The sequence below is a fragment of the Pygocentrus nattereri genome, chromosome 21 (assembly GCF_015220715.1).
Source record: "Pygocentrus nattereri isolate fPygNat1 chromosome 21, fPygNat1.pri, whole genome shotgun sequence".
Taxonomy (NCBI): Eukaryota; Metazoa; Chordata; class Actinopteri; order Characiformes; family Serrasalmidae; genus Pygocentrus; species Pygocentrus nattereri.
In genome coordinates this window covers 32,845,956-32,868,872 of record NC_051231.1, presented here as the reverse complement: position 1 = coordinate 32,868,872, position 22,917 = coordinate 32,845,956, and the positions used below count along the sequence as shown (strand labels likewise).

The window sequence follows — 22,917 nt, the reverse complement described above, 5'->3', positions numbered from 1 at the left end:
TGCTGATCATATATACACTAGAGCACAGAGATAAGCGCAGCCTCTCAGTCTGCTGATCATATATACACCAGAGCACAGACATAAACTCAGCCTCTCAGTCTACTGATCATATATACACAAGAGCACAGACATAAACTCAGCCTCTCAGTCTACTGATCATATATACACGAGAGCACAGAGATAAACACAGCCTCTCAGTCTGCTGATCATATATACACTAGAGCACAGAGATAAACACAGCCTCTCATTCTACTGATCATATATACACTAGAGCACAGAGATAAACACAGCCTCTCAGTCTACTGATCATATATACACGAGAGCACAGACATAAACACAGCCTCTCAGTCTACTGATCATATATACACCAGAGCACAGAGATAAACACAACCTCTCAGTCTACTGATCATATATACACTAGAGCACAGAGATAAACACAGCCTCTCAGTCTGCTGATCATATATACACGAGAGCACAGAGATAAACACAGCCTCTCAGTCTACTGATCATATATACATGAGAGCACAGAGATAAACACAGCCTCTCAGTCTGCTGATCATATATACACGAGAGCACAGAGATAAACACAGCCTCTCAGTCTACTGATCATATATACACCAGAGCACAGAGATTTAATTTACTTCTTTACCGTAAAGGTTATATGCTGACACTTTCAAGGGAATGCTTCCTCACCCATGAGCATATAATGTTAACCTAAATATTTACATTATAGTGCCTATTTTTAGAGTTATAAATAATGAATATATGATGTTGCAGGTTGTAAAGACTCTGTTTGAAAGCAGTTCTCAAGGATGAGCTGCGTTATGAATAAGAGGGAGACAAATAGACCTCAGGCCTGTCTGTGTAGCGATGATGCAAGGTAATTGGTGAGGTAGTCGTCATGGGTCAGCAACTGTGTCAGTGTCTATTTGAGGGGCTCAGAAAAGATTTTAGGGAATTCCAGTTGTGCCAGTAGTTTACACCACTGGGTGTTTGGTTGTCTTTGACTGGTCTGACTCATCTGCAGGTGGTTTGGAAGCTCTGTGTCATTAGGTTAAAAATACCCTCTTAAAATCGATGGCCTAAGATTTTGCTGTGTTGTTGGTAATATAGGCTGTAATTAACATTGTGGCTCATGTGATTCCAAATTGCACTCGTAAGTACATAAATACTATACATAATACACCTGTGTGTGTATGTGAGTGTGTGTGTGTGTGTGTGTGTGTGTGTGTTGTGGCATTTAATGAGCAGTGACATTTCTCCGTCTCAGCATGATTATCTGCGTCCAATGGGCTGCCAGCATGACAGAGCAGAGCATGCTGGGATATGAGTGGCAGGCGTGTGAATGTGGCTGTTCATGTCAATGTGCATATGTGCACTCGGTCAGAGAACTGTGAGTAAATCAGGGAGTCACTCTGCACCATCTGCTTTAACTACTCTGTGGCTCCCCCTGCAGGTCAGGAGAGAGCATGCTCTGAGCTAGGGATGGGCAGTATGGCCCACATATTAAATTGCGATACTTGATATTTTAATGAAGTTTGATAGGTTGGAACAGACACAGTGTCTTTTAACACTGTTACTGTTGACATACAACACAGTTTTAAAAATGCTTTCAAAACCTACAAACAGGATGTTTTTTAACATTTCTTAACCTGCACAAACAAAACACAGCTTGTTTGTTAGTTACTGGCTTCACACACAATATACTCAGAAAAAAAGCTTGTTCCCACTCCAAATAATAACCATGAAATTCCACCAGTTTCTTCAAAAATTCTCCATAATTAACTGTTTAAGATGTAAACAGAGCCCTTCAGAGCGGTTTGGTGTGAAACGCTCTGTTCTAGATAAACTCACAGTCAGAACTGTTCACAGTGGTGGTGATAGGAACCAGACGTCCCCCTCTAAAAGCTCCTCACACAAAGTTCCTACATGAACTGGTTCTGAATTCACTGCCTGATGATCTGAGACGCTGTTTTATGAGAGTTTAGAGAAGATTTTGGTCTAAAACAAATTTCATTCATGGTGGAGGGATACATGCAGGGTGTTGTGAGGCAAAATAGTCCCCAAACAAAACTTCTTATTTGAGATTTTCGACTATTTTGTGGTTCTGGATGGTAAATAAAGTGTCTATATCTGTGTTGTAGTCATGGCGACCCCTGGTTCCCATCACCACCACTGTAAAGGCAATGAACCATTTCACACCAAACCTCTCCGAATGGCTTTGTTTACGTTATAAAGTTTGTAAAATCACTGGATTCTCCTTTCTTACAGAATTCAGTTGATGCATGTGGTCAGTTCAGCGTGGAATCTGGTTCAGCCAATCAGTAAGAAGTAATTTATCATGATAATGATCATCATATCGGCCACCCTGTCCTGCACTCCTCTGTCTGACAGCTCTATTTAAGAGAAGCAGTAACAGGGCTTGGCCTCGGCAGATAGCTGTCATCTCCCGAATCCCTCTGGTGGAATAAAGATCTTCACATCATCATATTCCTGTCCATCAGCGAGCTACACACACTCAGACACGTACTCGGACCCCCGCTGTGGATCGAGCATGGTTTGATGGAGTGAGTCAGCAGGGCTCGGTGTGAGACGAGCCGGCGGATCAATCTGACTGACCTTTCTCCTCACTGAGCCTGCAGAGAGGGCCCTCTGATTGTCCTGTAGGTGTAAAGGCCACATCTTCGGCCCCCCCAAATCTTTGATTATTAGTCCACGACTCATTCAGGACTTCTCTAGTTAGCTCAGAGCAGCAGCTGAGTCATTCTCCCAAACACCACAAACACAGGGACCCAACCTGAAAAAACGAATGACTAAATCATTATGTTGTCTTTTTACAGATGCAGAGCATTTAAAACAGCAATGACGTTTTCAGACCTTACCAACAAGATATTTACAAGGATTAGGTTCTGATCTATTTAAACCCAAGCATAGAAACAGTAATGAGCTACAAATATACAAACTCTTTTTAACACTTACAAAGTTTTTTACTAAGTCTAACTTATAAAAATCTTATTTTTAATATTTTTTTGAAGATGATTTCAGTTTCTTTTAAAGTGAAGTCGAAAGATTTAGATGTTTCATGATTTTATTTTGCTTTTTAAGATGGTATTTCTTGTGTGAGTAAAGACCACTGCTAACAGTGTATATCCTGAAAACAAGAATATATTTTTTTAAATCAAGGGTTTAAATTTTAAGTTTAAAAGAAAAAAAATTTAGATTGATCATAAAATAAATAAATACATTTAAAAATGCTGTCCTGTCTTTTTAAGATGGCATATCTTTTATATGTGAGAATCACACCTAATAACGTATATCAATGGGGGGAAAAAAGCAAAAAAATAAACCCTTGATTTAAAAATGTTAGAGATTTAAAAGATCTTTTAAAAGATTTAAAAAATGTATTTTTTTAAGTAAAATTTGAAAGATCGAAGATTTAGATTTATAATTTTTATGATCTATTTATAGATTGTATTATTTATTTATTTATTAAAGTGCTGTCCTACATTTGTAAGATGTAAACATCACTCCTTGCAATGTTTATCATGGAAAAAAAGACTAAATTCGAACCCTTGGTTTTTCTTAAGTAATATTCTTTTGATCTTTTGGATTTTGTTGAAATTGAAATCTAAAAGATTGAAGATTTAGATTTATAATGATTTTAATTTATATATTTTTTCTGCCCTATACTATATATAACAATGTATATCATGAAAAAAAACCTTACTTTAAAAAAAATGTAAGCAAGTTAAGTTTCAAGTATTTAGATTTATTGTAATTTTAATTTTAAAACATTTGTATGCTGTCCTGTGTTTTGAAGATGGTATTTCTTGTATGTGTAAAACTCCAAGCAACATATATCATGGAGAAAAAAGAACAATTTGAAACCCTCTTTTTTCATTTTTCTCTGTTTTCTTGGTGAAACTCTTTAGTTGTTATTTCTTTGACATATTACATTCTTACAAATAATTACAGTATAGAATTATATCAGTTTCAAAACATTACTATATTTCTGAGGGATACGCTTGATTATTTACAGATAGCAGCTCATTTCATCTGCTGAACTGCGTGATTCTGTTTTCCTTTGCTCAGTCGAGGCCTGTTGCTCAGTTACTGTGTATTTCCATCACGTAAACATGTAATATATGATAATATAATAGGATAATAATAATATGGGACATTTAGGCTTATTATTATAATCTTATGTGACATTTTATATTTAGATTTTCTGAACTTTGTAGTTGTGTTTCAGCTTTTTAATATAGCCAGCATGCTCAGGGTCAGCAGATGGACAACAGCAGTAAAATGAGATGTGAGACATTATCACATTTTTGAGTCCCAGTTATGATAAACATTATAAATACGGTGACCTCCATAAACACAAGAGCACAGAGTGATGGAGTTTTGCTGCGTCCTCAGTATTTTGGCCTGAAATACCTGCACATTTTTGCCTCGTGAGGATATTTGTCGTGTTGTCTGTGATCCAGCAGACGGTACAGCAGAAATGACCGACACCTTTATGGAGGGCGCAGTCAGTAAAACACGGTTTTAGGACGGCAACATTAACTGTATTTTAATCCTCGTTGTGATAGGAGTTTCCATGGTAACAGAACAAATCAAAATACCTTACATTCACTTTTGACATATGACAATTTTTTTTAAGAAATTAAAGTTTGTTTTGTTGGATTTATGTGGATTATTCAGCTGAACTGAGTTAGTTCAGACTGTGGTCCCTCAGTTTAAAAAAAAAAGAAACTTCAGCAAAATATTGAAAAGATTTTTTAATGTAATTTTTGAAATATTGTTTTTCAGTTTTTGACATAAGTTGAAAAAACCTGTTGCCCTTTACATTGTGTGTACATTTAATGATGAATTTACCCAAAAAAGGCCCCCAAAAAAAATTCTGGTTCCATTGACTAACATTAAAAGTAAAGTTTTTTCCTTCTCCTGTAAAGTTACTATTTTAGAGGTTTTCTTCCAGCAAGCGCGATACATGTATAAAATAAAAACAATGAAATATTTAGAACAGATATTTACAAGGAGAAATATGCCACTTATAAAGTGAATTAAAAACAGTATCTGGATTAAACATTAAGCTATATTTAGGGTGATGTCCTGTCTGTCTTACAGACGTTAAAGGTTAATCGGCCCTGAAGCGTCTCGGAACATTTTTACATTGTTTATACTCTAAACGTCCAGTGTGCTGTCGTTCTCGAGCCCTGAGTTTAGTTACACAGCAGCAACAAACTCCCCTGTTTCTAAAACTTTCTGCACTGAAGCTCTGAAACGGTACATTTATTCCGTCATTTCGATATCCATAAACTTTTATAATCACATTTTATGTCCGCTGCACTCACAGCCTGACATTATTGATAATGTTTGTGTACCTGTGACTGAAGCCCACAGCCCAAGCCACGTGTTCCTGCCTCTTCCCTGCTTTCCTGCCCAGCCAAACTTTTAATGGCTGCGAGTGGAACTTTTAATTGAAGCTATGTTTTAAAAAAGCAGTGGCGTAACTGACCGTCAATAGTCCTGTCAATAATCCGGCTGGCAGCACAGTTGACCTCCCGGCTCTCGCACTGCGAGAGATGTAGATGTGTGTATTTTTTAATGATGACCTGGTGTGTTCCCGTGGCGACAGCGGCGCTTTAATCGCTGGACTCTAATGAGGTTAATGACTCTGTAATGAGATCAGCAGCAGTGAGCTGACACTCCGGGCCTGCGCCTGCTTCTGCTTACCTGGAGCATCTAAAAAAGGGACTTTTTAAACTTTTATCCCGCTCCCGCTGCTTTACCCCCATCATGACACCAGTGTCATCGTTTTGTAACCTGTACTGAGATCAGTTTTAAAAGCCCATGTCTTACATTTTTCTTATATTTCATCATTTTCTTCCTGAGATCCAGTTATAATGTTTGGGTGGGTTTACCTACCAAATAACAGCCGTCGTCCTGTTGAATCAAACCATTGTAATAGTTCTAAATAGTTAGCATAACTATTTCCAGCATTGTCCTGGAGGAAGTCCAGTATTTTACAGTTACCGTCCAGTGCCTGGTTTATCTAATCAGCTACGTTTTATGAAGTGAGCATATTATAATAATAATAATAATAATAATAATAATAATAATAATTAGTTAGTGGGGCAGTCATGGGCTGGAGGTTAGGGAACCAGCCTTGTGACCGGGAGATCGCCGGTTCGATCCCCAGATCCCTTTATGTGACTGAGGTGTCCTTGAGCAAGACACCTAACCCCCAACTGCTCCCCGAGCGCCGTGGATTGGGCTGCCCACCGCTCCGGGCAAGTGTGCTCACTGCCCCCTGTGTGTGTGTGCTCACTAGTGTGTATGTGGTGTTTCACTGCATGGATGGGTTAAATGTAGAGGTGAAATTTCCCCGTTGTGGGACTAATAAGGGTCTCTTAATCTTAATTATTATTATTGTATTTTTGTGTGGCACTATAGACTCCATTTGATTGGCTCTAACATATACAATTTGAAGCCCTATTTCAGGGGCCGCAACCCAAATGTTAAGAAGAGCCGTTTTGTCCTTTCAACAGAAATCCAACCACCTTGGGCAGCCACAATATTTTATGTCCATTTATCATCTTGGCTGTAAATATGTCTCAGTATGTGCAAAAGTACTAGTGTAGACTAAAATATAACATTATTGAAAACTCAGACTTCGCTCTGCTTTAAGCTTCAGCTCAGCTACAGCTGCTTTTCTCGCATCTCCAGCAGGAAACTTTTTCTCAAAAGTAGATCAGTTTAATGTAAAACGTCTCTCAGCGTTCAGAGTCACTTCTCATTCACTTCTTGCTTGAATTTTCCTGTTCCACCTTAAATGGTGCCTGAGGCGCCAGGACGTAGCTGCTGCACCATTCATAACCATTTCATGTAGGAACTTTCTGTGAGGAGCTTTTAGAGGTGGACGTCTGGTTCCTATCACCACCACTGTGAACAGCTCTGACTGTGAGTTTATCTAGAACAGAGCGTTTCACACCAAACCGCTCTGATCGACTCTGTTTACTTCTGAACTGTATAATTATAGAGATTTTGAGAGATTGGTGGAATTTCATGTTTATTAGTTGGAGGTTTTGCTGTGATTACATCAAAAACCATTTAAATAATTGGTAGATTGCTCATTTATTGAAGTGCACATAGTCCAGCATGCATTTCCTCCACTTCCTCTGTAGATGTGAGCTTGATTGGTTCCAGTTCATGACCTCCCTCTACTGGCTGGACTGAGGATTACATGCAATAACAGTAAGAGTTACATTTATAGAAACAATAGGAACATAAAGGAAAACCACTTTGTGGCCCAAATGCAAAATTTAAAATGAATAAACAAATACTAACTTTAAGGTTCAAGCCAAATGATTAAAGAATCGCACACATAAATCACATGCTTTCAGACTTTTCACTGTTTTTGACCATTTTAAAATCTATTTTCTAAATTTTGTTTCATTTTTCCTTTAATTAATATGTCTTATTACTTATATAATAAGATGTAAGATATACTTAATAGCGTTGCATACTTGTCTGACTGTTTGTTACATGCAAGCTCTCACTAAGGCTGGCTGCTCATACAGTCTTGTGCAAAAGACCTTTTCAGTGATTTATTTTCCAATCAAAACACTCATTAGGTTATTCATTTCTCAGGAGATATGCGATATAAAATAATCCACTGCATAATGAAGAAGAAAGTCGCAGTGGAAAAAAACAGGCATTTCCACAACTGGAGTTCAAAACTGATTATAAGCTACAGAGAAACGAGATGCCTAACAACCACCTGGAAGACCTGGTCGACCCCAAACCTGCCCCCATCAGATAAACAGCACTTACAGCTTCCATCTCTGAGAGAGAGGAGAACATCAAGCTGCTTCAGATCTGAAAACATCCACAGGTGTTTCTGTCCATCCTTCCACTGTGAGAAGACCACTCAGCGCTGTGGGTCTGAAAGGACGTGTAGCTGATCAAGAAGAACCTCAGTGAGAAAAGGAGACGGGCACATCAAACAAAGAAGCTGGACGATGGACTGACCACCCCAGAGTCCAGACCTCAGCACCACTGAATGGGTTTGATCACTTCAGGAAATCATCAACCAGCTTCTAAGACTGAACTTTGGAGGCGTGTCTGCAGATTCTTTGAGGAGCTGAAAGTGAGGCTCCTGTAAAGAACGGAAGCTGGAATAATGGGAAAGAGAGACTCACTGACCCTCACACAGCTGAGAGTAGATGTAGTTGTTGAATAAATATATGTACTGTAAAAAAAAGAAAAGAATAACTGCTTAATGGCTGAATATTAAATAAATGAGGGGTGGTGTCTGACTGCTGCACCACTGAACGTGATTCTGGTCCTGAAGGCTTCAGACGTCATTTTGGTTTCTTTGAATGCAGCATTATTTCCTTGTGTATGAAATGGATGAATTTTTCCTGGAAGTCAATATGAGACCCAGCATGATGAGCAGCACCATCTGTTAGGCTTTTTTTCCCCTTCAATTCAAGGCTGAGAGTGTGTGTGTGTGTGTGTGTGTGTGTGTGTGTTGGAGGGGTGGTGAGTCATGACGAGCAGTCCATAGAAAACTATAACCCTCTGCGTTGGTCACTTTAGGTTGATCCATGTGCCTGAATTCAAAATGAAATGCTCCTTATATCATTAGTGTGAGTTGGCGGGGCTGAACCACCGTACACTGAATAGGTGGATGTAGGTAAATGTGTGACATCACAAAAACAGTAGATTGAAAATGGTCAGCTTAGTTTCCATATATGGAACATATTTCCTGCTGAGTAAATGACAGTTCCTGTGATTGATATATTAATATAAGAAAAAACCTACTTTATTTTTAAAGTCATTGACTGTATATCTGATATATATGATATATACACTCATTGTATATCTGATATATATGATATATACACTCATTGTATATCTGATATATGATATATACACTCATTGCCTGTATGATATATACACTCATTGTATATCTGATATATGATATATACACTCATTGTATATCTGATATATGATATATACACTTATTGCCTATATGATATATACACTCATTGTATATCTGATATATGATATATACACTCATTGTATATCTGATATATGATATATACACTCATTGCCTGTATGATATATACACTCATTGTATATCTGATATATGATATATACACTTATTGCCTATATGATATATACACTCATTGTATATCTGATATATGATATATACACTCATTGTATATCTCAAATATGATATATACACTTATTGCCTATATGATATATACACTCATTGTATATCTGATATATGATATATACACTCATTGCCTGTATGATATATACACTCATTGTATATCTGATATATGATATATACACTCATTGCCTGTATGATATATACACTCATTGTATGTCTGATATATGATATATACACTCATTGTATATCTCAAATATGATATATACACTTATTGCCTATATGATATATACACTCATTGTATATCTGATATGATATATACTCATTGTATATCTGATATATGATATATACACTCATTGTATATCTGATATGTGATATATGCAGTCATTGCCTGTATGATATATGATATATACACTCATTGACTGTATATCTGATATGATATCTACACTTATTGACTGTATATCTGATATATGATATACACACTTGTTGACTGTATATCTGATATGATATACACACTCACTGAATGTATATCTGAAATATAATATACACACTTGTTGACTGTATATCTTATATATGATATATACACTCATTGACTGTATATCTGATATATGATATATACATTCATTGCCTGTATGATATATACACTCATTGTATGTCTGATATATGATATATACACTCATTGTATATCTGATATGTGATATATACACTTATTGCCTGTATGATATATGATATATACACTCATTGTATATCTGATATATGATATATACACTCATTGTATATCTGATATATGATATATGCACTCGTTGTATATCTGATATATGATATATACACTCATTGATTGTAAACATGAGATGTGCTGGGGGGCTTTGTGCCCCTCTAGCCCATGCTTGGCATTGGGCAAGGTGATCTTAGGTTCATGTGCTGCTCCTCCAAACCGTCCCACTCTATTGCTCAGTGCTTTTCTATGGAGATTATAAAAGCTGTGTTTCAACAATAAGTGGAGCTGAATTAACTCATTTAACTCTGCGCTTCTATTTTCAGAGAGCAGAATCCTGCTGGTCAGGCATTTAATAGGGTTAATAGGGTTAAGCAGCCGTCTAAAATGTCATATAACATAGAAAATGAAGCCCAAGGCTGTTACTGTTAGTAGATTTGTGTTATGAATAAAACATGTCAGACGGTTCATTGCTTAAATGCCTCTAACTACTTCACGTCTCTTGAACTTTTTCAACAGAGGCACATTCCTATAAACATGCTCTCTCTTTACGCTCACGCACAGATCCCCTGCCGTGGTCCAGTTCATTTGAGTTTTGCACATAAAAGGCAGAAAGGCACAGATGGTTGGTTATGAGCACATTAGTGAGGGAGACAGAGAGAGAGCGCTGAGAGAAAACTGCACCTGTTTATATTTAGATCCTGCGTGGTGCACTTCAGGGAGAGGACAAGAGAAAACAATGTGGAGGCATCTGCCTGGCATGCTAAAGCCTCCCTCAGCCTCCTTTAGGCTCTGGCCAGAACCGCACCAGCAGCCAAGCAGAACTCAGTCTGCCAGCCTTCTTGAAACGCCACCCAGCATCCGTCTCCCTCTTTACCCCAGACTTCTTCAAACTCCACCCAGCATCCGTCTCTCTATATGTACCCCACACTTCTTCAAACTCCACCCAGCATCCGTCTCCCTCTGTACCCCAGACTTCTTCAAACTCCACCCAGCATCCATCTCCCTCTTTACCCCATCCTTCTTCAAACACCACCCAGCATCCATCTCCCTCTATCCCAGCCTTCTTCAAACTCCACCCAGCATCCATCTCCCTCTTTACCCCAGCCTTCTTCAAACTCCGCTCAGCATCCATCTCCCTCTTTACCCCATCCTTCTTCAAACACCACCCAGCATCCATCTCCATCTATCCCAGCCTTCTTCAAACTCCACCCAGCATCCAACTCCCTCTTTACCCCAGCCTTCTTCAAACTCCGCTCAGCATCCAACTCCCTCTTTACCCCAGACTTCTTCATACTCCACCCAGCATCCATCTGGACAGCAGCACTGCTGTGTCTGATACACTTGTACCAGCGCAACACACCACCACCACGCCAGTGTTACTGCAGTGCTGAGAATGATCCACCACCCAAATAGTACCTGCTCTGTGAGGGTCCATGGGGGTCCTGACCACTGAAGAACAGGGTAACAGAGTATCAGAGAAACAGATGGACTACAGTCTGTAACTGTAGAACTACAGAGTGCAGCTATACAGTAAGTGGAGCTGATAAACTGGACAACGAGTGTAGAAACAGTGGTCATGATGTTACGCCTGATTGGTGTGTATAGTCTCTGTCTGCTGGGGTTTGGATGTAACCGTATATGCACCCTGCATAAAATGCTTTTATTTCATAACAAGCAGGAACATTTGGAGCCTTTTCAGAGCACATCTTGCACTGGCAAATGAAGTGTTTTCAGATTTTGATGTTTATTCAGGCTCTGCTCATTCGGCTGTTCAGCTTTTCGAGAGTAAAACTGAGCTTTGACGACTGCGTTTTTGTCGTTATTGTGTGGCGAACATTGCGCTCAGCACTTTGTTTTGGTTCTCACAGATATGTGTGTTTTCTTACTGTGTTTGAAGAAAATTGCCACCTTCCTTCTTCTGCTGTCTGTGCATTTGTGTCTGTCGGTGTTACACAATCAGAGCAGAACCCTGAGGACCATTACGCTCGCTAATCAGCCTCACTGGCCCAGCGCACACTCTCCAGTACCCATAAGCAAGCAAGTAAACACAAACAAGTCAACCAGATTGTCTCTCTGTGGCATTGCAAATTCGTGCCAGTGGAGGGACAGTCTGGGTTTGGTCCAGGAGTGCCAGAAGTACTAACGTGGCTAAATGAACAACGAAAGGAAGCTAACTGCGAACAGAACTCAGCGGTTTTCATGGCCAGGTTGGCTTTGAAAGTGCTGGCGAGCTTTCATTCATTGTTAGCATGATAATGCTTTTGGGCTGAGCTGTTCTTTTAAAGCTGGGGAGAGATTTTTGTCCTGAAGGGAAAAGGTGAAGGCTGAAGCACATTGGCGTAGATTTGGGGTGGTTGTCAGTTTTAACGCTTGGAGGAGGATGACCTGTCTCCCCCAGATCATTTGCTCTTAACACGTTCAGGGCTTTTTAATACTGGCTTACAGAGCCTTGCTGGTGACGTTCAGTATAAATAAAAATATAAATATAAAAATAACGCAGGGTCATGACTTAGTAAGGCGTCCAGACTTGACCACAGCTTAATAAGGCATGATCTTGTTCCTACACCTTAAGTGACTTAAGGTGTAGGATCATGACTTAATTGTCTCGTTACCATGCATTACTAACTCATGGCCATGCATTACGGTTCTCATTCCCATGCCTTACTAAGTCATGGCTCCAGCTCAATTATCTTGTTCCCATGCCTTACTAACTTGTGGCCATGCATTAGGATCTCGTTCCAACATCTTATAACTCATGGCCATTCATTAGGATCTCGTTCCCACTCCTAACTAACTAACTAACTAACTCATGGCCATGTATTAGGATCTCGTTTCCATGCCTTACTAAGTCCTGGCCCCAACTTAATTATCTCATACCCACGCCTTACTAACATGTGGCCACGCATTAGGATCTCGTTCCCATGCCTTACTAACTCATGGCCACACATTAGGATCTCATTCCCACATCTTATAACTCGTGGCCATGCATTAGGATATCGTACCCATGCCTTACTAAGTCGGGCCCCAACTTAATTAACTTATACCCATGCCCTAACTCGTGGCCACACATTAGGATCTTGTTCCCACGTGTTAATATGCTGTGGCCACGCATTATTTTTATTTATACAGAATGTCAGCAGCAGTCCTTGCTTGTTGTATTTGAAACTAAATATGTGGATCATTCTGCTGAGGTGAAAACACATTTTTATCACTACTAAAAGAATCTTAAAATTACCAAAACTTTAGCAAATGTTTGGTAGTGATACTTTTATGGCTCACTTTGAGCAAGACATGACTAGCAAACACAGCTTTGAACTGTTGAACACATACAATCATAATATTTATCAAAACTGTACTGTAAAAATGTACTTCTTTCTCAGAAAATATGTTTCAGTAGTGACAGTTTGTAATTTTCAGGCTTTGGGACACATTTATTTCAAAACAATGGGATTTAATGGCTCACCATGTGGCCGTGAGGGACAGGGATGCAGCCTCATTTCCTGCTCTGAAATGCAGGGGCGTGTCTAAATTAGGCTCCACCTTCAGACTAAAACTCTGTGTTTCGGTAGTGACATGAAAATGTGGGGCAGCATATTTCCAATCAAGTTTTTTAGTTTGAACATTAATCTCCTGATTATTTTGGATTCTTTAGCTTCACTTTAAAAGAAATCAAAAAGATCTGCAAACATATAAAGGCATGAATCTTATGTATTATGTTTATGTATATATATGTACCAAATATTATGATATTTATTATAATAAAAATATTAAAAATAAAATATTATAATATTATAAATATATTTAAAATAAGTAAAAATGTAAAAATGGATTTGGTGGTGTGGTCCATATATATGTCAGATCATATAATTTCTATACAATCATGACTTAAAAAGAGAGGATTTTTGGTTTGAATCCACTTTTCCCATCAGGTCGTCACGTTCCTGTACACACAGACTGACAAAGCACTAATGCTGTAGCATATCAAGGTAACTTTATATGCAAGGTAGTTTATTTGGTTTATAAATCCTCTCTGTAGGATCTGTGGGCTTCACAGGAGTATATATCAGCCTGTAGAAGGTCTGGAGAATGTTCTCCAGTTAATTTGGTTTGTCAGCTCAGCAACATTTTGCTAATAATGGGCCTTCATGGTGTCTGTTGGACTATTGGAAGATTCTGTGATAATCTGCTATGAATAAAATGAATTTAACCTAAGATGTCCTTAACCTTTCTTTCTCCAAAGAGGCTAGAACACCAATTCTTTGGTAAATAGGGCAAATAATCAGTGACGTCTCTACATTAGGGGCCAGTGAGGCGTTTGGCTCAGGTTTCTCTGTGGTTTCACTGAGGAGTCGCTGCTGCCCCTGCAATTTTTTTTGTGCCCCACCAGACTTTCTGTGCCAGAGATGCCACTGCCAATAATACAATGTAGCATTTTCTCCTTTGCATTTGGCCTTTAAACTTGTTGCAGTTTGTTTTCTGATTTCTGGCTTTCATTACTGGTAAATGTGAAGTTTATATATTACATTAGCAGACTGTTATTTCTTGCTACTGCCTTATCTTTGTGGCTCTTCTGCTCTCTTACAGGCTATACTGGCAGTAGAAACAATTTGATCTGTAAACTGATAACTGTCACGAAGAAGGGAAAAAGCTTATTGGGTTTTATTGAGCTGGGAAACGACATTTGTGTGTTTGTGTGTGGGTTTATCATCTGAGGTTGTATTCTGCTGATCCTTATCACTGAAATAGCAGCCGAAACTGTTGACTGACCTCGTGATGGTTAATTTGCTGCGAAAAGCACAAAAGGACATATTTCTCTTTTATGCATCCAAATGATCCGGTTGTAGTTAAATACTTTCTTGCCATTCTTTTTAATCTACACATTTGTTTCCCTGATATTTGATGTCAGGGGACTGATCTGTATCTGTATCTGAGTGGGCCGCTTTGAATTCTCTGGTGTTTTACCTTTTGCCAGAGAAAGGATTACTTGTTTCACACGTACAAAGCCTGATTAGCTTTCATGGCCTCATTCTGGATGGGTGATATCAAATGCTTGTAAAGTAATTTAATACAAAGAATGTTTACTTGAATAAGTAGCTCATCAAATGTATTACCGTGACCTTTTAATATCTTCTTCATAACTATTTGAGATTTTGAAACACCGGTGGTTGATTCAGTCAGCATGTTAATGTTCCGTGTACTTACATGGATTGACCTGAGCATTGTCGATGATAAACATCTAGCCTTTGAATAGAGGCAGCAAAGCATCATCTGGCACAAAGCCAATTATGCTGAGTTCTGCTGACAGCTCTGCCTGACCACATTTCTTTCATATTACAGAAGAAGGCGACCAAAAAAGACAGAATACAGGAACTTTGATTACTTTTTGTGCCTTGAAATGGAGATTGATTTTTATTCTGCCATGATTGTTTTTTGATTCATGGTTCTTTTTTTCTTGTTTTTCTAGAAGAAAGAATGGCTCTGCCTGACATGCCAGACAAAGAGAGCCATGTCAGGGGACTTGGGTGATGGTCCACCTCCAGCTCCTCAGCCAGTGGGATCTCCCCGGGCAGTGGGTCCAGCCAGTCAACAACCACCACAGCAGAGAGGACCCAGTCAACAAGCAGGGGTGAGGCCTACAGGGCCTCAGCAGCAAAAAGCACCTGGTGCCCAAGTAAGTGGTCCTCTCCCTCCTACCAAACAGGGGCCACCACAGGGCAAAGGTTCCACTCAACCATCTCCTGCCAAGACAGCCCCTACCCATCCTGCAAGCAAGACTGAAATTCGAAAACAAGAGCAAAGTATTAGCAAGAAACAAGCAATGTCCAAAACTGAGAAAGAGGGGGATGTAAAAGCATCCCCTAAAAAAGGAACACAGGACGTAAAAGACCAGAAGAAAAGTAGTGACATGCAGAAATCTAAACATCACGACGTGAGTGACCCTCTGTGTCCTCATTGTCTTTGTACTTGTCTTCCATAATCAGCCCAGTCACAAATTCAACACGCTATGATTGGCGTGTTGAAGTTCCTACGATTATGCTAATGTCATCTGTTTTGAAAACTGGTTCAATTCAATTTCACTGTATTCATTATTTATATCCCTCATTATTATTACTCACTGCAGTTTTGTCATCATCATCACTTGATCACCTCCTTCATTCACTTTCCTGCGACAGTCACGGCTGTTCAAAATTAATCCTTAGTCATCCTTTCATGATTCTTGCCATAAAGTTTCAGCCCTATCAAAATGTCATAGGGTTCAAATGCTAGTAATATCTGTGTTATCAGTCACAGTCATTGTTGCAGTCTATGCTCATTAACTTTCATATTGTATTTGGTCCTTCAAAGGTCTTGCATGCTCTAATATTGTTGCATGCAGTTTGCATGTCATGTTTATAATATTTAAAACATATCAGCATGACTCTGCCTTTTTTTTTTTAGGAATGGCATGAAATATTGTTTCATCTATGCTGTACGAAAATGGATGAATACTAAAATATATTTGTTCTGTCTTTTCATAGGATTCCAACAAGTCTAGTACACAGAGTCTGAGCGATACAGGCTATTCATCTGATGGCATATCCAGCTCCCACAGTGAAATCACTGGACTTATCCATGAAGAGGGAGTTAAACTCAGCGAGAGAGGCATCTCTGATCAGCGCAGCCCACCAAGCCCCTCTGAAATCACAAAGCTAGAGAGTTCCATGCGTCCCTTGTTGGAGTCACAGACAGCCTCTGAGCAAGGTCGGGGTAGAGATTCTCATGGTACAGCAGACACTGGTGATCAGCAAAGACCTCAGACACTGTCCATATCACAAGACCAGTTTGATTCTGATGGGGAAATCTCGGATGATCTTAGCTGCAAGTTACGTCATGACTATGTGGAGGACAGCAGTGAAAGTGGCCTTTCTCCCCTGCCAACCAGACAGAAGAAGATGCAGAAGGACCTAACAGATGAGGAGTTCATGAGGAGGCAGATCTTGGAGATGAGTGCAGATGAGGAGGATGTGGCAGAAGCCGAAGGACATGTAAGGATGAAAAAGAGCCATAAACACAGTGGTGATCTGGGAAAAGAGAGACGACGCCTTACTCAGCAGTCTAGCAGTTTTGAGGAGGACACTAAAGGTAGTGATGGTACATACAAGTCCAGTGATGGGGATGAAATGATGGGTTCACAAGGAGGCCTAAGGCGATTTAAAACTATAGAACTGAATAATACTAATAGCTATAGTCGTGACATGGAACTTAGCACAGAGCATGACCTCAGAGAGCCAGAACTTGAGATGGAAAGTCTGACTGGATCACCTGAAGAGAGGTCTAGAGGGGAGTACTCTTCAACTCTTCCTGCTACCACACCAAGCTATACATCTGGCACTTCTCCCACATCTGTATCGTCACTGGAGGATGATAGCGATAGTAGTCCTAGCAGAAGGCAAAGGCTTGAAGAGGCTAAGCAGCAGAGGAAAGCAAGACATCGATCCCATGGCCCACTCTTACCAACAATTGAGGACTCCTCTGAAGAAGATGAACTGAGAGAAGAGGAAGAACTCCTAAGAGAACAAGAAAAGATGAGAGACTTGGAACAGCAGAGGATACGCAGCACAGCCAGGAAAACGAAAAGGGACAAGGAGGAACTGAGGGCACAGAGGCGCAGAGAGAGGTCAAAGACTCCCCCCAGCAACCTGTCACCTATTGAGGATGCTTCACCAACAGAAGAGCTTCGACAAGCAGCTGAAATGGAAGAACTTCACAGATCTTCCTGCTCGGAATACTCTCCCTCTATGGACTCAGAAGCAGAAGGGTTTGAAATTAGCTCAAAACTGTACAAGTCTGGCAGTGAATACAATCTGCCAACTTTCATGTCTCTGTACTCACCTACAGAAAAAACCTCTGCTGCTACTGTAGATAAATCACTAAAAAGTGCTGAGGAAGTTTATGAGGAAATGATGAAGAAGGCAGAGTTGATGCAAAAGCAGCAGCAACATCCAGGGAGACAGCAAGGGCCCCCACATTTGGCAAATAATCAGCACTTAGGTACAGGGGCAGCATCTTTGAGTCCAGGCACAAGTCCCACACAGGTTGCAGCCCCTGTTTCATTTTCGGAAAGAGGCACTAGTGGAAGGGGACAAAACCAGGCCAGGATGACTACCCAAACTTCCAAGATGGGTCCTGCACATCCAGGTGTTCAGTCTCAGCCACAAGTGCGACAGCCTGCCACTGGACATTCACAAGGAAGACCTTCCCAAGGACAGTCAGCTGACTCTGGTTCAACTTCACTAACATCTAAAGTGTTCTCATATTTCAAGAGTCCTAGTCCTCCAACATCCCCCTCTACCTCTCCAACACAAAGTCCCACTCATGTCCGTGCCCCTGGTCCCACATCATCTTTACCCACAACTCAAGGCTCCCATATTTCTCAACGTACTGGAGTCCCACGTCTTGCAAGACAGCAGTCTTCTCAAGATTCCCCTGTCATGGTTATAACACTAGCAGGCACCACTGGTCAACCCACCAAACCAGTAACCGTAAATTCTTCCACATCCCCTCTGTCTTCCCCAACAAGTAATCGGCAACAGCCAATTTACCAGGCCCAGACTCCAACAAGCTCTAATACTTCCCCACAGAAGTCACAACAAAGTCTCCAGAGAGCACAAACTGCTGAGAGAGTCACTGTGGGTGGAAGCACTGCCACTGCAAGCTCCCAAAGCCATAAATCACCCCTTGTTGAAAACATATCTTTGTGTAAAATCTCTACTGTTCCAGGCACCTCTAGGGTTATTGAGCAAGGGACAATGACCCAAAGTGGTAATGTAGTTGATCTTAGAGCACCAATGAAGCCTACTCCAATCATTATGACAGACCAGGGTATGGATCTAACGTCTTTGGCATCTGACACACGAAGGTACTCACTTGAAGCAGACCAACCCCCAAGTCGTCATACAGCAGTACAACCTTTGATCATGAACCTAAATGCACAGGCGCAACCTCATGTGACGTCAACACCAACAACAGTAAGTGTTACTGTTGCAGCATCTATGTTCATATCACAACCTAAGCACCCAGTGGTTTATGGAGACCCACTGCAAAATCGAGTTGACCTTGGTCAAGGAGTAGGGTCAGCCGTTTGCCTTACTCAGACCAGACCACCTATAGCAGACCCATGTCTTCCAAAGATAGATGCTTGTCTGGAAGATTTGGGTATCCAACAGCAACAACTTCAAAAGCAGCAACAGAAGCTTCAAGAACAACAGCAACTCCTTGAACAACAGCTCCAACAACACCAACAAAATGTAGCTTCTTTTGCTCGTTACAACTTAGCAAATCAAGTCCAACCAATACTGTTAAAGAAAGACTTAGTAGTAAGCCAGACCAGTGGTGGAAGCACTCAAACAGTGGTTAGTGCCATTCCAAAGGCTTCTCCTCTTCCTCCACAGCCATTATCAGGTCCTGTATCTCCCACGCCTACTCTTGGCCATGACATATATGGTGGGGTAGCTCTGGAATTAAAGAATAAGCCTACTGTAGTGAACCTATCTACAGGGAAGCCCCATGTGATGATGGTGCAGTTAGATGAGAGTAGTTCATCCCAGGGGACTACGGTGACCCAAATAGTAAAAAAAGAAGAGCAACCTCCGCCACCAGCCCCAGAAGTCCTAGATCTCACTGGACAGATCAAGTCAGAGAACCAAGTAGCTTGCTGTGATGTTGTCAAGTTGCCTTTTGGTGGTAGCTGTTCGGGTCCTTTTAGTCAGAGAGGTAAAACAGCTACTTCAGAGCTGAATCCTACTGCCGAACCCACTCAAGCCTCACGTCAGCAGGCTCAACCAGGAAAGGATGGTTACCAGCCAGCTAATATGCAAGGGACTGCAGAGGAGCATAAACCATTTACCATGCCTCCTCCTGGGCGGCTTCCACCATCGATGTCGGACACAAATCTGGCAGAATCAGGACTTCAGTACTATCAAAGGACAGATCCTGGCGATCTAGCAGTAGATTTGAGCTCCATGAAACAGGCATATGAGGCAGGATATCTGGGAATGGGTGCCCAATATGGATCCTACACAGATTTGCGCCATCAAGGAGAAGTTTCAGCTCCACCTTTACCTCTGCGTAGGTATGGCTCCATGTCCAATATCAGTGGAGATTATGGGTATTCTTCTCGTGAAATGGCTGGTGTTCAAGAATCAAATCTTGCACAGTACAGTGCCACCACTGCAAGAGAGATTAGCAGAATGTGCGCTGCTCTTAACTCTATGGATCAGTTTGGAAATCGTTATGCCAACAGCCCTGAACTTTTGCAGTATGGTGCTGGAAGAGGAGGCCCTCCAGGAAGACTAGGCCTGCAGCAAGGCCTGGCTTCTATCAGAGCCACTTTGCTCTATGGCCCAGATGGAAGGCCCACCGTACATGGTCAGGCACTTACAAATCTCATCAATGCTAGACAGGCTAGCCTGCGAGCCTTATATCCCCCTCCAATGAGGACTGCAGATGGCATGATTTACTCTACCATCAACACTCCCATAGCCTCCACTTTACCAATAACAACCCAGCCTGCTCCTGTACTAAATCCCATGCTAAGAGGAGTCTACAAACCTTACCCTCCAGGCAATGTGACGGCTGTTCCACTAGCTAGCCTTAGTAGATTGCCTCATGTGACCCCAAGGATGCCTCTCACTGCACAGGGACCTTACAGATATATTCCTCCCAACCGTTTTCCAACATCTGCCCCAGATTCTATGCCAGGAAGCATGCCACCCACAAGTACTTCTCAAGAAACTCCTGTCTACCTTGGCAAGCCCACAGTACCTGGCACAGTGCCAACAACTACAGCATTACCACCTGCTCAACCCATTACAAATTTGCAGGTTGTACCTAGAGCTGTTGCTGCAACTAGTGTGCCAGCTCAACCAACTATTTTAAACCAACAGACTTCTCAGAGTCATATTTCAGTAGACGGTACCTCAGTCCTTCCTGCCACTCAGACTCAAATTCCAATGCAGCAGCAAGCACCCCAAACTCAGCCTCAAGGGTTCACTAAAGGTCAAGATTTGTCCCTTGCTCAAGCCCTATCACTTTCTCAGACGCAGCCCCACTTATCAGTGCCACAATCACAGCAACATGCAGTTGGTAGTGTGTTGCCAGATACAGCAGTAAGCACCATCATGACCTCTTCCACAGACAAAGAAAAGGAAAAAGAAGATGAGCGTTTACGACAACAACAGGAACAACTCCTGCATCTGGAGAGAGAACGCATTGAGCTGGAGAAGCTTCGTCAGTTGCGTCTGCAGGAAGAGCTGGAAAGAGACCGCTTAGAGTTACAGAGGCACAGGGAAAAAGAACAACTACTTGTCCAGCGTGAAATCCAAGAACTGCAGAACATCAAGCAGCAGGTTCTCCAGCAGCAGCAGGCTGAACGTGAAACACAACTTGTAATGCAGAGAGAGCAGCTAGCCCAGCAAAGAATGCAGCTGGACCAAATTCAATCCCTGCAACAACAACTCCAGCAGCAGCTTGAAGAGCAGAAAAGGCAGAAGACAGCTGCTGTTGAAGCAGCTGCAGCAGTAGCAGCAGCAGAGGCAGCTGCTGCCTCAGCAGCTGCTGCTGCGGCAGCCACGACAGCTCAAGGTGCTATTCAAGGTATAATGGTTGGTGGTGCCCCTCAAGCCATCTCCATAATCTGTGATCAGAGTGGTAGAGTTATTCCACAAGATGGCCAGAGTGTGCAGTTCTTGCCTTGTGTGGATGGGCAGGTGGTGCAAGCACTGGTGTCGACAAGGTCTATGCCTAGCTCTGCTTCTGAAATGTCCCTGAGGAACAGTGACGATCAAAGTGGCCGAGCTATGAAGAAACAGAATTCAATGCCCCGCTTGAGGGATGGATCTGAAGAGGAGCCTGTGAAAAGGATTGCGGACAGCAGTGTCCAAACGGATGATGAAGATGGAGAGGATCGGTTTATGTCACGCCGCAGAAGAACCAGACGTATTGCTGATTGCAGTGTCCAGACAGATGAAGAAGACCAGGCAGAGTGGGACAACCAGCCAGTACGACGTCGGCGCTCAAGGTACTCTAAGCACTCTGAATCAAGTGCAGAAACGAAGACAGATGCTTCAAAAGTGACGTCCAGCATAGCCATCCAGACCACTAGTGATTCCTCATGTCAAACAGAAACAGATCAGCTGGGAAGAGTCTCTCCAGCTATTCACATCACTATGGCTGAGACATCCAAGGTTGAATTGCTTCACTACATCTCTGCCCCAGAGAGGACACAGAAGGGAGAGAGTTTGGCCTGCCAGACTGACCCAGAAGCCCAATCGCAGGGCGTGGTTGCTCCTCAGCTCAGTGTTCCCACCACAGTCAGTCCCTACTCAACTAGTTTACAACTAGTTGGCGCCACCCCAGCCAAGTTTGAAAGGAGGAAACCGGACCCACTGGACATTGGCCTGCAAGCCCAACAACAGAACGACATCCGTGCACCACCGAAATCCCCACAGGTGCTGTACTCCCCGGTGTCTCCCTTGTCCCCTCATCGCATGCTGGAGACTACCTTTGCTTCCAGTGAGAGGCTCAACAAGGCCCATGTCACACCCCAGCAAAAAGCCTTCACAACTGAGTCACCCCAGAGGCATCAGACAATTCCAAGGCCCATAAAGAGTGTTCAGCGGTCCATGTCAGATCCAAAGCCCCTTAGTCCAACTTCGGATGATCCATCCAAGACCAAGTTCTCCTTGTACCAGAACCAAACCACCTCAAGCAGTCAGGTGAGAAAAGTATATTAATTGAAGATCAAAAGGTTTTAGGTGTTTTCCTTTTGCTGTTTACATGCAATATGCTGACTTCAGTTGGCATGAGAAAGTGTATGTGGCTCACTGAAGGAAGTGTTTATTCTCACTGAAGGAAGTGAGAATGATGAAACATCATGTAGGGTTTGACTTCAGTAGTGATAAAAGAATTCTTTGCAGAACAGCATCTGTGAAACCAGGATTCTTACAAACTGTTACCTCTCTCTCCTGTATATACT

General features: G+C 41.6%; 1 protein-coding gene across 2 annotated transcripts in view; it reads left to right on the top strand.

Moving 5' to 3' along the window:
- bsnb (bassoon (presynaptic cytomatrix protein) b) overlaps positions 1-22,917 on the top strand; it is a 152,286-nt gene that overhangs the window by 105,341 nt on the left and 24,028 nt on the right. Inside the window, exons 4-5 of one of the 2 annotated variants that reach the window (XM_037532206.1) lie at positions 15,367-15,573; positions 16,421-22,657. In XM_037532206.1, the coding sequence (XP_037388103.1) occupies positions 15,367-15,573; positions 16,421-22,657 (6,444 nt within the window). Of the gene's footprint in view, positions 1-15,366; positions 15,832-16,420; positions 22,658-22,917 lie in introns of both variants that reach the window. The other variant, XM_037532204.1, reaches the window with a different exon arrangement.